Source organism: Osmerus eperlanus, chromosome 8 (genome assembly GCF_963692335.1).
Source record: "Osmerus eperlanus chromosome 8, fOsmEpe2.1, whole genome shotgun sequence".
NCBI lineage: Eukaryota > Metazoa > Chordata > Actinopteri > Osmeriformes > Osmeridae > Osmerus > Osmerus eperlanus.
This window is the reverse complement of record NC_085025.1, coordinates 19,798,352-19,815,378: the sequence shown is the minus strand read 5'-3', so window position 1 is coordinate 19,815,378 and position 17,027 is coordinate 19,798,352. Positions and strand designations below refer to the sequence as shown.

The 17,027-nt window shown below is 41.8% G+C and overlaps 1 protein-coding gene across 4 annotated transcripts in view; it reads left to right on the top strand.

Annotated features, from left to right (window-relative positions):
* slc24a4b (solute carrier family 24 member 4b) overlaps positions 1 to 17,027 on the top strand; it is a 93,153-nt gene continuing 76,126 nt past the window's right edge. Inside the window, exons 1-2 of one of the 4 annotated variants that reach the window (XM_062468410.1) lie at positions 1 to 143; positions 4,707 to 4,814. In XM_062468410.1, the coding sequence (XP_062324394.1) occupies positions 77 to 143; positions 4,707 to 4,814 (175 nt within the window). In that variant the 5' untranslated portion in view covers positions 1 to 76. Of the gene's footprint in view, positions 712 to 4,706; positions 4,815 to 17,027 lie in introns of all 4 variants that reach the window. The other 3 variants (XM_062468411.1, XM_062468409.1, XM_062468408.1) reach the window with 3 other exon arrangements.

Genomic DNA, 17,027 nt, shown 5'->3' with positions numbered 1-17,027 from the left:
TATTATTATTTTTTGCGCCGATATAGCCTAGGGCTACACTCCGAATTTTGGAGGAGTGGGAGGTGCACAACATAACATGACTGCAACCTTAATGGGACAATTGGTAAATTCAGATTGGTTGTACTCAATTACCAGGCTGCCGGGTAAATTCTTCCGGATTTACACATGCAGTTGGAATACTAAAGGAACAACATACCAGGGATATATCTATTCGTATAAAGTGCCATGGAAACCTGTTCGTTGAAATTCTGAGATTGCTAGCTAATAATAATGCCGAATTGATTGGAGACCTCAGAATTGCCTGCCCTTTCATTGCCTGTCGTGGCACGGAATTTTCACACGCTGTTCTCGCAATCCAACAGCTGTACAGAATTGTATAGGCGGCACATGCAAACTGTCCGCTCCACTACTTCCCATCTGAGCACAGGCCACTTGAAATTAGGACCGCGTCCCGAGTGTGTTTTATGTGAAGCGGCGAAACAGGGCAATTCCTTCGGTCTTTCCTGTCCGCAGCGAGGCAAGGACAAAAAGTCGTAGTTTGCCGACCTGCAACCATGGCCCAGGACGAGAACATAAGTGTCTCGAAAAAAACGATTATTGCTAAAATTGTCAAAGTTCGCAAGAGGCGTGAGATGCTTGTTGTGCAAATGTTTTTTATCTGCAGTGTCCTATTTGTGGCATGGAGCATGTCATCACTGCTGACAAAGACAGGTGAGTGTTAGCCGGGGAAACTGCTGATGAACGCTGGGCATGGAGGACGCTTCAAAAGAGATGAGAATTCTGCAGTGTAATCGTGTACTCCCAAACCAGCCAGACTGGTTAGGAATGATTGGATATAGAATAAATTGTCAACTCATAGACACATGTTCAAGGACATGCTAGCTTAATATTGTTTGAATCATGCAACTTGAACTTGCATGTTCGTTTTCTGAGATTCATGTGCTTCAACAAGATAGGCTATGGACTATTGCAAGTGGACCGGTTTTGATCTAACGCTGAATGATAGCCTATGGCTCATATACCCTATCATGAGGTGTGCTCCCCTGAAAGTGTTAGCTTACTTAATGAAATGTCAATGCCGTGAAGAGGCAATTTGTGTTGCCTGGGGATTATGTCCAGCCACAAGACAAACTCAGAAAGGCTACCGTTTATTATAATCTGCCCAGTGATATAGGTCACTGAATAACATTTTCCTCTGCGTGTTGTAACCCACCAGTATGCGTCGGTCTGTCTGTATGCCGCAGTGTGCGCGGCGGCAACGACATGTTTTTAATTTTCAAGCACGGAACTCTAGCTTACACACCTCGCACACCTCGGACACCACGACACACCATTTCTAATTGCGATACACCATCGAATCAAGTAATTTTTCTGTTGGTCACATTGGTGTGAGCGTTGTATTTGTATGGCAAATTTCCCTGTGCCAGGCGCATCAGTCACACAAACGTTTTGGAGCGTAGGCTTGTAGTGGGCAAATGCTCGCATCATTGCATCTTGCCCAGGGCTTCACACACCATTGAACACTGGATAAACTTAATCACTCTCCAGCATCATGCTTCGGGATCCGCATGGTCGAGAGATACAATTACGCAATGGACAATCATTTGGGGAATAAACATAGGATGCTTGTGCTGCCAGGCTGCTGATGCATTATTCACAGCTGTTCTGGGGTGTGCTCAGTGCAAACCTTTACCTTTTCAGATGGCTGATCATGCATGATGTTTGTGCGACATGCCCAAAGTACATAGGCAACGCTCACTTGCACATGTAAAAATCCTCAAGTCTGGTACATCTAATATTTTTATATTGGTTGTCTGTGTGTTGAAATATCGCCTTCTCACAAATACTTTTTCTTTTATATCACATGTGAAACATGCATTGTTAGAATCATACATACTTTACACTTTGTAAAGATTATTAATGAATGAATATCTAAATTTTGGATTACTTGTTTAAACTTGAGCAACATAAGCCCATCTACAAGTTGAGGGCACCAGATGATCATCTGATTTCAAAAGAAATATTGCAAATGTATTGTTTTGTACACAGTACAGTTGTACTGCTTGTGACTAGCGTGGCAATCTAGCATTCCAGAGATCATGCACAGTTGTGAGTTGGGAGCAGCACAATCTGGTGCATCCTTAGACTGCTTTTATCCTTAGCACTCCACTTCTCCCACAACTCCATTGTGGGAGCTACACATCTGCTTCCACTTGGACCCTAGAGTATGCAATGGCTGTAAAACACCACTCTAAAGCGAATGTGTATATATATTAGCCATCTCATATTGTACTAATTACAGTAAAACCACAAGAGGCTTATACGATTATTATGCAATCATTTAGCAGACACTTATGTCACGCAATATATCATATAAGATGTGCAAATCTCTGACCGAAGGCTGGTTGGTGGGGACCAAGTAGCTAACCGGTCAGTGAAGTTTAGCATATTCACTTTAATCAAGTTTGTATGACCTGCACAGTGACCTGCACAGTGACGATTGCTTTGCAGAGTTTACATTTTTTATGGGTGAGGACACAAGTTATCAACAGTTTGACAGCCCTGGACCTGCCTTCCATTTGACTTTTAATTTCTGATCAATTGAAAGAAGACTAGGCACCATAACATCATAATGTCCATGTCGGATATCTGACTCCTGTTTCATTCATGTAATACAGAGCGGTTGATGTGAATGTAGAGAAATGAAGGAACATGTTGTATCGGAGTCAGATGGCTGAGCGGTGAGGGAGTCGGGCTAGTAATCTGAAGGTTGCCAGTTCGATTCCCAGCCGCGCCAAATGATGTTGTGTCCTTGGGCAAGGCACTTCACCCTACTTGCCTCGGGGAGAATGTCCCTGTACTTACTGTAAGTCGCTCTGGATAAGAGCGTCTGCTAAATGACTAAATGTAAATGTAATGTATCAGCCAGATGGATTTTATCTAAATGTTTAACATTCAGGGTTAGCTTTCAGAGTGCAGTATCACATCCTTTGAGGTCTTTGGATGAGATGCATGATGGGAGACACGGGTGGACAGAGCAGGTATTTGTAGAAGATGTCCCTGGTACAGGTCTTACAGGTGTGTGCAATGAAGAGTGATGGTGATTGCCAGTGAGAGAATGGAGACTGTGCAGGACAGTTTCAACAGTGTAAAGGGCAAAGAGGTGGTCGTACTCACGTAGGAGTACGTGCTTGGTGGCACAAGAAGTGACAGAGATTGATTACTGTCCTTGTTCCATCTCACTCTCCAGTTAATAGGAATATTGGGGCATGATATTTCCGTTGCTGTGGTTGTCTCTCTCTCGTTCTCTCTAGCTTGTTGTGGTAGACCCCTCTGTTTGGGGTGATATTTTACTTTTTGCCTCAAAGAGGAACATTTGTTTTGGTTAACAGCCCTATTCTTTGTAACCTATCGTATTCTGTTATGCATTATCATGGTTTTACCCTAAAGCTTAACATAGATGCATAGCATCGCCTCTCTTTGTTACCTGACTTGCCTTGAAGCTTGGGTCTGCTGTTGTTGACCGTACCTTTTTGATATCGATACCAAAAAAGATAAAGGATTCAAGCTTAAGACTATGAATCATCTTCTGTTTGGGGTCCAAACTGAGTCTAATCTAATGACGCTTGAAATACTAAAACCTGGTTCTATGCTCATTAAAAGCCCTTTCAAAAGCTGTTTTTAAAAACATTTATGGATTTCTGAAAAGGGCTGCGTATGGCTGATTTACACTAGTCACCACCTGCCCTTTTATTATTATCCTCCTAAAACCCCTGAAACATTTAAACCTACATTAAAGTGTAAATAAATTGAGTTCAACAGTACAATGTAACTTGTAATCAATGTAACCATGAATATGAACCAAATCCCTTTTTGGAATTTAGAAAGTGTGACATAAACATAGACAATGTGATTAAAAGTAAAGTTGGCTAAGTATTGTCATATGAACTGGCTTCTTAAGGCCTGTTCACACCAAGGTTGATAAAGAGAACTATAACTGACGAAAACTTTATTTACGTCCACACCAACCTCGACGATTAGCTCCTCGCAATGTTGTCTTCATTTTAAATGCGCGGGCGCTTTAAATTCGGATGGATTCTGTCAGTGTTTTATAATTCATCAGCTGGGGAAATGAATAGTTTCGAAAATGATCCCAACAATATCATTCCGCTATGTAGTTGTTGTTATCTTTGTGGTGTGGACTGTTGTTTGACATTACGTTTCAGATACTGCATTATATTTGTTTTACTCTACCTTACTGCATTATATTTGTTTTACTCTACCTTATTGCTTCTATTGTTTTAACAATTCTTAAAATTGTATCTTTATAGTTATCGTTCTTGGTGTGAACGGGCCTTTACTTGGAAGTAGGCTCTCAGCAATGATAAGATTTTCTTTTCACAATTACAGTAAGATCAGTTTTAAAATAATGACATGGGACAACATTTCAGGGTTGAGTAATAAACAATACAATGTATTATTTGACATGGTTTGCATCCATTTGTTTCACTTTGAAATGCATGTAAACTCTGTAGTTCATATTCGAGACCTAAAACGGTTATATATAGGAGATTGGATATTTCAGTAGATCACATACTTATTTCTAAGCCCCTATTTGTTAGCAATTTTTTAATAACATTTCTGTGTTTCCTGGCTTTTTAGTGACTGACATTAGGGTAAAAACTGAAGTTTGCCTTATCTTTCAGGCCATGGAATGCTTGTGGAGGGGCATGCCGACCATCACCACTGGGGAAGAAGGCTTATGGCCTCAGCACTGGATAATGAGACAGCGGAGAAGAACTGCACAGAGCCAGGTATGTTTCTTAAGAGAAATTATCATTTAAACTGTTCTGTGGATGGGTCTGTGATTGTTAGGTCGCATAAGGAGATGTAACACTGTTCACCATTGTTGATTAGTCATGACAAAACACTCATGATCCTGGTGGAGTGACATGCAGTGACTACCAACAGAGCTGGGGCCTTTAATACGAAGTACGTTTTACATACCCAGAATATATTTTTGTTAGCTGACTTCAACCACAATCTCACGCATAAGCAGTGTCACAATGGTAGTTACCAACTCGTCAAGTCAACCCAGGTTATCCCAATGAGCACATGCACATAAAAGGTGCAGTGTTTGCACCAGATGACCAATCACAAACATGAACAAGTTTACCAGAGCCGCATATTTGGCATTGGATGAGCAAACGATAATATTAAACAATATTGAAGAATTGTAAAGTATAATCCAAGCCAGAAACGACACAGGTGCTGCTGCCGAAGGAAAGCTGGAAAGTTAATTGGCTTAAAATATCACTGCCCCATCATTAAGGCACAAGTAAATCTGACTATAATTACAATTGTGTATTCCATTAGTTTTTCTCCATTGCTTTGGCTCAATTCTTGAAACAGAAATTACATTCTCAAAGCTCTAAGTGCATTTGGCAAAAGAGCCTATATGGTTCAGCACAACTACATAGATCACCTTCAAAGGGTCATATCTCACCCAAAACAGACAACTCATCAGTCAAAACTAAATACTTTTCTCATACAAATAGTTAGTGCCCCCAAAGTCCCTTTGGCATTGTGTAAACACTGCAGGTCAAAGGGTTTACATGTTTTGTCAGTATGGCAGTGGACCATAGAAATATCCCTCATGTGCACTGTGCTACAGTTACTGTAGTAGATATTCTTTCCAGAATACTATGTGTATCAAACAGAAAAAAAGATTAATTCAAGAGTAGCCTACAATGTTTCACATCACATATTGCATTCACACTGCCATGGAATTTGTTACTGTAATTGCTATACTATATTACTATTGTAATTGCCATGCTATTCTAACAATGTTGTCACCGGCAGTATTTTTCAGATGGAATCGCGATTCAAACGGTACCATCTGCTAACTGAAAATATGCCCCCAAACGTGACTTTTTGGTCTCAGTCTAGAGCCCTGTGGAGAAGCTGAATTGTGCTACGAGCAAGCTAGCCTAGCTGCTGTTGCTAGCCAAACTACACTGAGGGGATTGTTTGAATGCGCCGGAAATTAAAAACGTTTCTTTTGACATAAAGTTTAGGCTGTGGCATTGAAGACAGCGACACACCACACAAGCTTGAGTTTAAATACATTATTTAATGTGACATTTCTTACCTTACATGCAAGTCTTGAATTGCTTAAATGTATAATGCTGCTAGTACACCATGGCACAATACGATACTTGCTGTGCAACAGCAATTCACGTTGTATCCATGCGTCGTTGCTAACGTGTGCTGACGTTGTGACGTAGGCTAGCACTGAGTTCCCTTCATTGACAACACTTTTTGCTTTTCAGCCAAACCATCCAACGGAACGCAAATAAAAATACAAGCAACTCAATCGCTACCAAGACGAAACTTGACACCAACGTTGTCTATGTAGTCCAAATATTGACGTATCCTTAGGGGGGCAAAAATAAATTGATTGAGCGATTAGGGGGCAGGGGGCCTCAAGCGCTATTAAGACGCCCTGCTGGCCGCACTGCATCTACAATTCACTAAATCTCTCTTACTAATTAAACGCCACCCTCGAATAAACGCCGCACCAAAAAAAACATTATGTAATAAATGGCGCATCGTTTAATCGAAGAAATACGGTATTTGTAGTTAGTTGACTCTACCTACCCCCGGCATGGAATGGAGCACTACGATTACATTAGGCCGGTTCATTATTTATGAAATGCAATATGAGTAAATGCTTACAAATATCACTAGAAAGAAAAAACTTGAGGGGACGTTTGAGTCATAGGTTCGACCATTTTTATACAGGATTGCCCAATTTCTTTGCTTTGATGCAACTGTTTCAACTACAGTTGGCTGCCACAGCCTATCACCATTTCCTCTTGCACTAAGGGAAATGAAAAGAGTACGTACATGCATACTTATTTAAAATATAAAGAAAGTGTTTTTATAATTTTATTAACTGACCCACCTGCAACCGACGCAAGCACTCCTCACAATTTACACAGAAATGGTACAACAACATAGGTTCTGGACTGTTCTGCAAAAGGCCTGAGACTGTGTGTTTTGGATTTGAATTGTTTTGACATTTTTATTTATATTGGGAAACCACAGACTGTGGCTCGAGATACCGCAAAGACTGCGGCCTGTTTTCAGAAGGGTTTAATTACTTATCAGTGATGGGCAGTAACGCGTTACAAGTAACGTGTTACTGTAATCCGATAACTTTTTTCAAGTAACGAGTAAAGTAAGGGATTACAATTATAAAAACAGTAATTAGATTACTGTTTACATTTAACATTTAAACATTTTAGCAGACGCTCTTATCCAGAGCGACTTACAGTAAGTACAGGGACATTCCCCCCGAGGCAAGTAGGGTGAAGTGCCTTGCCCAAGGACACAACGTCATTTGGCACGGCCGGGAATCGAACTGGCGACCTTCAGATTACTAGCACTGTTACTTTCCTGCAAGCAGGCTGCGTTACTAAACCATGATTTTGTTTGTGAGTGTCTAATGACAATCAAGTATGAGCGGTGCGTCGTCAGTGCGTAGTGATGGGAAGTGATTTCAAAATGATTCGTTCATTTTGACTTCGGGTACGAGTCTTTGGATCATTTTTCATGTGACCTGCATAGGCTCAGAAGAGGAAACGGAAAGGATTTGTTTACCTCATTCACTTTCGCGTGACTAGGTTTAGTAAGACGTGAATGATATTCGTTCACAAGTGATAATTATAGGTTTTGTTGTTTAATTATTTATTTCTTTTCTCGGCCACAAGATAATGAACGAATCGCTCTCTGAGACTACTTGTTACTCCCGAGTCATACTAATGATTCGTTCAAAATGAACGAATCGTTCACGAACAACCAGAGGTGTCAAAGTATTCACATTCATTACTCAAGTAGAAGTATAGATACTAGGGTTTAAAAATACTTCTGTAGTAGTTGAAGTATCAATTCAAGCTTTTTACTCAAGTAAAAGTATAAAAGTACTGGTTTCAAAGCTACTTAAAGTATAAAAGTAAAAGTAGTAAGGGGAAAAAATGCCATTAAGGACGAAAGCTTAAGCACAGGGGACTATAATGCACGACCCCACCTCCCCCCAAAAAAACATTTTTCCAAAGGCCATAATGACTTGTTATATTGAAATGTTAATGTTGAAAAATGTGGGCTGCACCAGTTTATGCCCATTGAAAATGAACGCATTTTAGTACAATGCAAATACATTAAAGTAGTAGGCTACACATATGTGTAGCCTACTACTAGCATTAACATGTGTTTCATGGAGCGGAAGATCAGATGACTAGTTGCCTATAAGTATTGTAATGCTGCAAAAAGTCAAACTTCAGACGCATGTTATCAATAGCCTTTATTCAAATTAGACGGTGAGTTTGTGAAAGCCATTAGCTCGTGGTAGTCTACTTGGGTGCGCAGAGCTTGCAGCGCATTCAAAACAGACCCGGCGCTATGGGCGGGCTTTGGGATGCCGGGCCTGCCCTGGGACTCGGTTGGGCCTGCCCTTGACGAACGAGCCAGTCAGTCACTTATCACACGTAAAAAAAATATTTCCAAAGTCCAAAACCAGGAGGAAAGGTGCCGGCTGTGGATTAAACGGTGTGGGAGACCCCACTCCCAACTCAATATATCGAAAAACACACATGTCTGCACCGAAGTAAATGAAGCTGCTTGCAGCTAGCTAGCTATCTGTCGAAATACGCTATCGCTAGGTATGATAACTAACTATCTAACCGGTCACATAATTCTTTCCTGAAATAACTCACGTTACTGCTACAAAAAAATTCTTAGTTAGAAAGAAGTTTAAACTTTTATTTGACAATATTGACAACACATATTAAGAAACTTGTCTTTACTCATATCGTCTGCGATTTCAATTCGAAGCGGAAAACACTGTGGTATCCTCTCGTGCGTCTTCATGCAGAGCTGGCGTCGCCTGCAGCCCAGCTGTCTTAAAGCAGCCAATGGCATTCTCAGTTTCAAGTCAGCCGGCGCTGCATAACCCTAACCCTAATAATCATAACCCTAACCATAATCCTAATCCTAACCCTACAGCTATAGCTGCTGGTAGGCCTTTTTCGTGGTTGCTTGATGCTGTGCTGCTGTGCTGCGCTCCGTTACGGTCATCAGTTTTTGTTTGAAAATTAAGACAATTAAATAAATCAAATTATAAAATTATTGTCGCTGTATTATTCGTTTACATTTACATTTATTCATTTAGCAGACGCTTTTATCCAAAGCGACTTCCAAGAGAGAGCTTTACAAAAGAGCATAGGTCACTGATCATAACAACGAGATAGCCCCAAACATTGCGAGCAGCCAAAACATGAAGCATACATTGTGGAAAACCAAATAAGTGCAACAGGGAAGAACCATAAGAGCATGCAGTTAAACAAGTTACAATTGAACAACATGAAACTCCCCACAAGAGTGTACCTGTAGAAAAAATAATCAACAGTAAAATATTTCACAGGGAGTACAAGAATTTGAAACCGTTACAACTAACCAACAAGAGCAACAAGTCTCTCAATACGAGTCATTGTGATCCTGGAGGAAACTAACATCAGGTCCAGCCAAGCATTCCTAAGTGCCGTTGTACTCCCGGAACAAGTGCGTCTTGAGCCTTTTCTTGAAGGTGGGGAGACAGTCAGTGTCCCTGATGGAGGTGGGGAGTTGATTCCACCATTGGGGGGCCAGACAGGAGAAGAGCTTGTGTTGGGACCGGGCGCTCTTGAGCGGTGGGACCACCAGACGGTTGTCAGAAGAAGACCGTAGGTGGCGGGGGGGGGGGGGTGTAAGGCTGGAGGAGAGACTTGATGTAGTCGGGTGCAGTCCCGTTCACCGCTCGGAAGGTCAGTACCAGACTTTTGAATCTGATACGGGCCGTGATGGGAAGCCAGTGGAGAGAGATGAGGAGCGGGGTAACATGGGAGCGTCTGGGTAGATTGAAGACCAGACGGGATTAGGTTGTGAGATTCTAAATAATACCATTTGTCGCCTTTTTGTGCCGGAGTTGGATTATAGGTGAAAAGTTAACCTACTATGCTACCATAGGCTGTAAAAAAAATAAAAATAACGTGCCCCCCCCCCAAAGAAACGTATGGCCCCCCTGCAAATCAGTGCCTGGCGCAGGGCCTGATTCGAAAGTTGTTTTTGCATCCAAACATGTCGAAAAATTATTCCAGGTACGGCCAGGGATGTAGAAGGGTTGGCTAATCTTCCTAGCTACCAACATCATCGCTGGTGCTTGGTTCGGACATTTTGCTCGAGTTCTCTTGAGTCTCTGCCACGGACATCTTCGTAGGCTACATACGTCTGCTATTTCCTTGCTGGAGTTTGACGTGATTTTGTGTCATGTGCAGGTGATGGATCACGTATAAACCAATAGGGTGTCGGAATGGTATATGTTTATACTTCTCATCCAACCACAATCAAATTCACTGTAAGGAGTAGAAGTAGAAAGTCGGCTGAAAAATGATTACTTCAGTAAAGTATAGATACCCAAAATTAATACTTAAGTAAGGTATCAAAGTATTTGTACTTGACACCTCTGCAAACAGCACATCACTACAGTGCATGTGTATATCAACAAGAGAGAACATGGAATGCAGGAGAGAGTAGGGCCATGCAGCGTTTAATGCTTGGAAGTACCGACATTTGACTCGGTAAAAAGTGACTAACATTAGCGTCTGATGTACACTGCGTGGGAAGAACTTTTATCTGCAGCGAAAAATTCCACCTCAAATCTGAGCAAGCACCTAGCAAACCGGTGTCGTGCCAAGGCACAGGATTTGTATCCCCTGGCTGCGGGAGCGCGCATGCACTCAGAAGTGCTTAACTGCTGCACTTCGAATTCACCTCTTAAAGGGAACAAATAGCGATGTGGAAGACTCGGCAGGGTTTTCCATAGTAACAAGGGACTCATTTATCTACATAAATACGTTTATTTGTCTGTTACATTAAGGTGACTTCTATCTTTTAATCTAAGCTACCTCCATCTGTCCATTCTCTGCGGGTGTGGTCTGACAAGGATGCCCCGTCTTTGCTAACCTCTCCCTCCCTGTAGGCCGTAAGGTGAACCCTGTTATCGTTTCAACCCGCTCCACAGTCTGGCATCTACACAATCTTTAGCTCATAAAAAAGAACGAGTCGTGCTAAGCTACCAAAAAAAAGTTTGTCGCTGAAATTCCAGGTGATTATTGTTGCGTCTATGTTGTATGCAGAACTAGTTTCTTCAGAGCGTAATAGGATTTTGGTGGCACGGTTCGACACGTGATCGTTCTACACCAATAAGGTAGCTGCTTTTTGTCAACATGGATGGATATGGTAAAATGGCAAATAGAGGATGGGACCTTGCACGTTAGTGTTTCCTCTCTGTTGTGCCACTCCCCTGAGTGGATTCTTGTATGGTGTGATGAGGGAAATGGGCCTCATCAGACAGGGGTACCCCCCATCACCCAACAAGAAAGTATCAGGGGGTGGGTACGCGGCAGACTGGAACAGGGGGCTGTGGCTCAGGACCTGGGTGTCGTGGACAGAACCTGGATAACCCACAAACGCATCGATGACGCGCCCTGCATGGTCACACACCGCCTGCAGCTGTATAGATGGAAACAATTTCCTGTTGAAATAATCCTGGGTTAGGGTTAGTCCTGGGTTAGGGTTAGTCCTGGGTTAGGGTTAGTCCTGGGTTAGGGTTAGTCCTGGGTTAGGGTTAGTCCTGGGTTAGGGTTAGTCCTGGGTTAGGGTTAGGGTTAGTCCTGGGTTAGGGTTAGTCCTGGGTTAGGGTTAGTCCTGGGTTAGGGTTAGTCCTGGCCATGGGGCTCTCCCGGGGATTTGATACGAACATGGCAGCTGTCAATGTGGCTCCCATGGCCCTGGCAAAAGCCCCATGCCTAGCCAGTCGGGCAAAACCCTCCGATACCTCTCTCAGCCCCTCTGCAGTGGAAGGTAACCTGATCACCCTTGGCATCGCCACGACTACACAGCCACACCCCCTATGGACAACGTTGTGCACCGTGGTGCTGGGCATGTCGAATGCCCTCGACACCACGCGGTACGACGCACCTGTTGATAGAGCAATTCACAGTTTCTGACAAATTTGTTGAGTATATTGAGATTGAAAATGAGCCTCTTGGGCACATTCCAATGCCTGAGGGCCCAGGTAAGACGTACCGCTGGCCACCCAAAACAGAAACACCAGGACCTCTATGGTTGGCCCACATCCATGGCACCGCTCCTGGTTGAGCAGCTGCAGCAGACCGGTTATGGAGGCTCTGCTGAGCCGGAAATCAGGGCGAGTGTCTTCCCCAGCAAAATAATGCCGGAGAAGGGGCACTGCCCTGTTCAGGCTGGCATACCGTACACCACCCTGAAATTGATATGTAAACAATGTTAAACAGTTGTTCATCAAAAATGTTATTTATTCATGAATTCATCCATCCATGACATGGACAGTGCACATTAATGAACATAACTGTAAATATCACATAATATGTAAATGATTGTACGGTGATAGTTGACATTTTACTATAATCACGGATAGTATGAAACTATTGTGAGCGACTACGTGCCAGTTAGTCACTCTACTGTACTGTATTTACCTCAGGAAGGTAATGTCGACGGTAGCTAGATGCTGTACGTGGTGATTGTGTCTCGACGATAACTACATACTATAGCAGAATTATGTCACACACGGTGATAATTGACATTTTACTATAATCACATATTTCCAAAATGATGTTTTAAAAACTTACCTCAAAGGAGTACGCTGCCAGAATCTCTATCCTTGCGCGGTAGGCTCTGCGCTGACCCCTGTCCTGCTCCATTCGACACCTCTCCTCTTACATCCACTCCTGCAGAAGCTGATGGACAATTGCAATGTTCGCCATTCTCGCCATTTTTCATTTTAAAGTATTTTAAACCTTACAGTTTTAAACTAACTAACTAAAGTTTAACTTCTCTTAATAACTTCACTTAAAACAACTTACCTTAGTTTACATTAGCTTACCTAAGCTTACCTTAAGATAAGATGTACGTCATCGCGCTGCGTGTACTTATGTGCTCGCACTAGCACGCTCTGTCAGACGGCAGTCAATTGTGTAGCACAGTCCACAGACAAAGCACGGTACCATCACACCTTCTCCTACCCCCGACAAGGAAAGGGTCTTCCCCCTTTGTCCTTCTCCCAGAGGAGAAGCTTCAAAGCTTCTGACCCAGCATGGGGTCAGATACAGAGGCCACACGGCCCACAGTATCAGACAAAGGATTTATAAGGAAGAACTTTCTTATGTGGATTTACAAACATATTCTCAAGGACTACTGGGCTCATGGACACTATTTCAATGACAGTAGTTGATGTGTTATAATGTGTGTTTTTCTCATTTACTTAAAACGTTGTTTAATTGAGGCTTGATTATAACTTCCCTTCAAGTATAGTTAAGTCAGCCAATCCTGATATCAAAATGATTGTACCATACTAACAAAACCATTTATGAATGTTGTATTGTTATATTCTGAAGTTTAAGCATTCCATGGACAGTTGAAATAACGGAACTCAAAAGGTACAGCCACTTCACACCTGGGCAGATCTCAGGACGACGCCCAGGTGGGGGGAAACTGACCAATGAAAGAGGTCACCTTCACGGGGACCCCCCCTTGTTCTTTGGAGTATAAAACCCCCAAACGTACAATCACCCCCGCTTGTTCGTAGGATTAAACTGAGGTGAACGCGTCACACTCTAACCTATTCCTCTCAATTGGCACATTCACTGAGCGCCCGGAACTTTGACGAGAGATTCCGCTTTCTATTCGTTGGACATAACGAACCTGTGACTCCTTCTTCAAACCGACAAAAGTAACTACGATTTGCAATATTTCTTACTTGTGACATATTGGCATGTTGTGATTAAATTGTTGATGTTTGATTGTATTTTACAAATGACATAGCTTAACCCTTGTTAAGTTAGTTGCCCTTGCTCGTCCATTGTTACCAGAAGGCCTACCTGTCCCTCTCTACCCCTCTCCCACTCTTTCTCTCTCCCTCCCCCCTTCACACGCGCTCTACACAGCCATTGTGTTGCTCGCCCTCATTTGCATACAGCCACTGTACTACTCTGACTAACCCATAACTTATCTGGTATTTGTTCATTATAATTACATTCTCCTAAATAAATCATTGTGTATAATATTCGCGTATCACTCACGTTATCTGATCTGCTCTACTTTCATAGAATTCACTACTTAAGATTAGACTGATTATTACGAAGGCTATTATTTCAATATTATTCAATAAGGTTTCCTCTATCCCTTTAACAATAAGAGGTGGTGCCCCCAAGAACTACATACTTTATTATAAATTAAGTATTGCTAATCTTAAACGAGCAAACCCCGCTACAATTGCATCTTCCTTCAACGTACTTTGCAACTTGCATTTGTTTTCGAGAGTTTATTGTCACACAAGTTTATTTTCACACTAAGTCAAGTTAAACTGTAGTGTATTTAAACTTAAATTAAGCTAAAATGTAAATTAAGTTAAATTCCATTAAGTTAGTTTGAGGTAAAGTTAAGGTAATTTAAGTTACGGCAAGGTAAGTTAATAGACTGTTCGAAATCAACGGTTTTGGAGATACCTTCCCCCGAAAGGACCTGTCTCGTCAGACACCTGTCCAGTAAGAGATCAAGGATTAAGACGGCTATCTAAGATTTCGAACACAGCCTATGTTTACTTTGCCGTGGCGGCCCGCCACAACTATTTCTGCCGCCATGGTATCAGAAATAGGGCTGTACAAAATTTTAGGACGTCTGTGATTATTAGTGTGCATGTCGGAGAATAGCACGGATACGCGCTTCACACCGCAGTTGAGATTGTGCGTCTCTGAGAAGTCGTATAGTTAACTTGTCAGTTAATTTAAGCCTGTTATTGTATTAGTCTTTAGTTCTTGCTAATTTAAATTAAGTTAACTGGTGATCTTCGTTGTTTGTATTATTCCCCTGCTCGCTAAATTGCACATGTCTGTTGATTCGATAGCGATTGCTGCCTTTGCTTACGTTTGTATTTTCGTTGCATTACTATGCAGAAGAAGTTTTAATTAATAAATAGTGGGTTTATTGTTACTATTTGCTACAGAATGCTTAGCCTATCAAGCTCAAATGAAGCAGACAGTGTACATGCTTTCGAGTACCTTAATCGATAAGCTATAGGCTACTGACCAACGTCAATTATTAATACGTCAATTAATAATTGGCAGCATTTATGCCATTTAGAACATACTTTCTGAGTGGAAGGTCTCTAAGGAGCCTAACCTTATTGCTTTAGGGGAAATAGTACGAAAATATGTAAAATATTACATTAGTTATTAAACTGTTACATTAACCTGTTTACGCTCCTGTTTCGCCCGCGAGACAAAAATGCTGCCTCCCCCTTCCTCAGTTACGACGCACTAAATTCTAAAAAATATATTTTTTAGACGCTACACATGTTATACATCGTTGGAAAGCTACGATTCTTGTGCTTCCATTGAAATAAACCAATTCAAGATCAAGTCGCAATAGCAAGCAAAGTCAACGTCTTTTTCCGGTGAACATTCCTTCAACAATGCCAAAGAAAAAAGTTGTACTCACCCTAAGTTGTTCAAATAGGTCCAGGTGTGCAAATCATGCCATCAAAACTTGATCTGCGTAAGTCCCAAGGGTTCAAAGTATCTAACCATGTAAAGTAATTCGTCCAAATACAATGTTTTACGTTCATGAATAGCCATTATCCTTTGTTTCATTATGCAAGTTAGCCGAAGGAAGAAACAACTTGTTCACATAAAAGTGTTATTTTCTCCGATTTATCAACGGAGTATTTACAAAATGAAGGTCTCAAAATGTCCGTTGAACCCTCCCCTTTTGATTGACACCTTGTTCGACCCAATAGGAGCTTCCATGCCCCGTTGACAGCCCTCTAAAGCCAACTAGGTCTGTGCGTCCTGCCCCCCCCCGCCCCCCCCCCCCACACTCGTTCTAAACAAATTTCTCGAACTGGCTTCGACTGGCTCTGAAATTAGCTCGTTAGCCTTGTAGCTGACAGCTAGCTGAAAATGCCAATACCTCATTTGTATGCGTCTGTGGAGCCTTCAAAATAACAGTCGATTGCGCAATATGGTTGACAGAATCAGTGTTCTTTGTGCGCCAATCCTTGGAATCAGATAAAGCACTCCAATGTGTTCATGCTTCAGTTTTTGTGTTTCAGTATTACTAATTAGGGATTTAGCTATTATATATGATATTTCTAAGTACCAGAGATGGGCCAGAGATAACAATTATGAAAAATAATACCTTTTTATTTGACCTTGACCTTGGTTACAAAGGGTCATTTTGGAGTCTCCAAAAGACCCTTTTAGAAAATTCCTGGATGTACTCTTATAAAAACATGTGTCAAATATGAATATATTGTGGTATTATGTTTGACTTTTGATTTGAATTGGGTAAGGCTTCAACCTGTGGTCCAATTTAGTCTTCCAGATAATACCTACCACCTCTAGGCCTCTTCAGGCCTCTGTTTTCAAAACAAAATCTAGGCGGAAATAGAAATTTTCACTTTCCTTGTGTTCAAGCTTCTATTACTCAACACTAGAAGGACTGACAGGGGTCCTGACAACAGGGGACATAACTTCAGAGTGTCAGCTTTCAAAAGAGATCATTTACATGCATGTACTCCAAATGGTTCAAGAACAGCTTCCAATTTACTTTGGGTATGCTGTTTAGGCGTTTTCAGGCAAATTTAACAGGAACATGAAAAGGTTAACCTGGGGGGAGGGGGGGGGAGACAGGACACAGGGCCGGATTAACCATTAGGGCAACTGGGCACTTGCCCAGGGGCACATGACATCTAAGGGGCCCTGGACAATGTCAACTAAAATGTTATATCACGTTATGAACGCAGTCCAGACTTTCCTTAATGTGAGTACTTTATTGCAACTCGTTCGATCAAAATGTTATGTTAAATCACGTCAAAAACAGTGTTTGTGTGG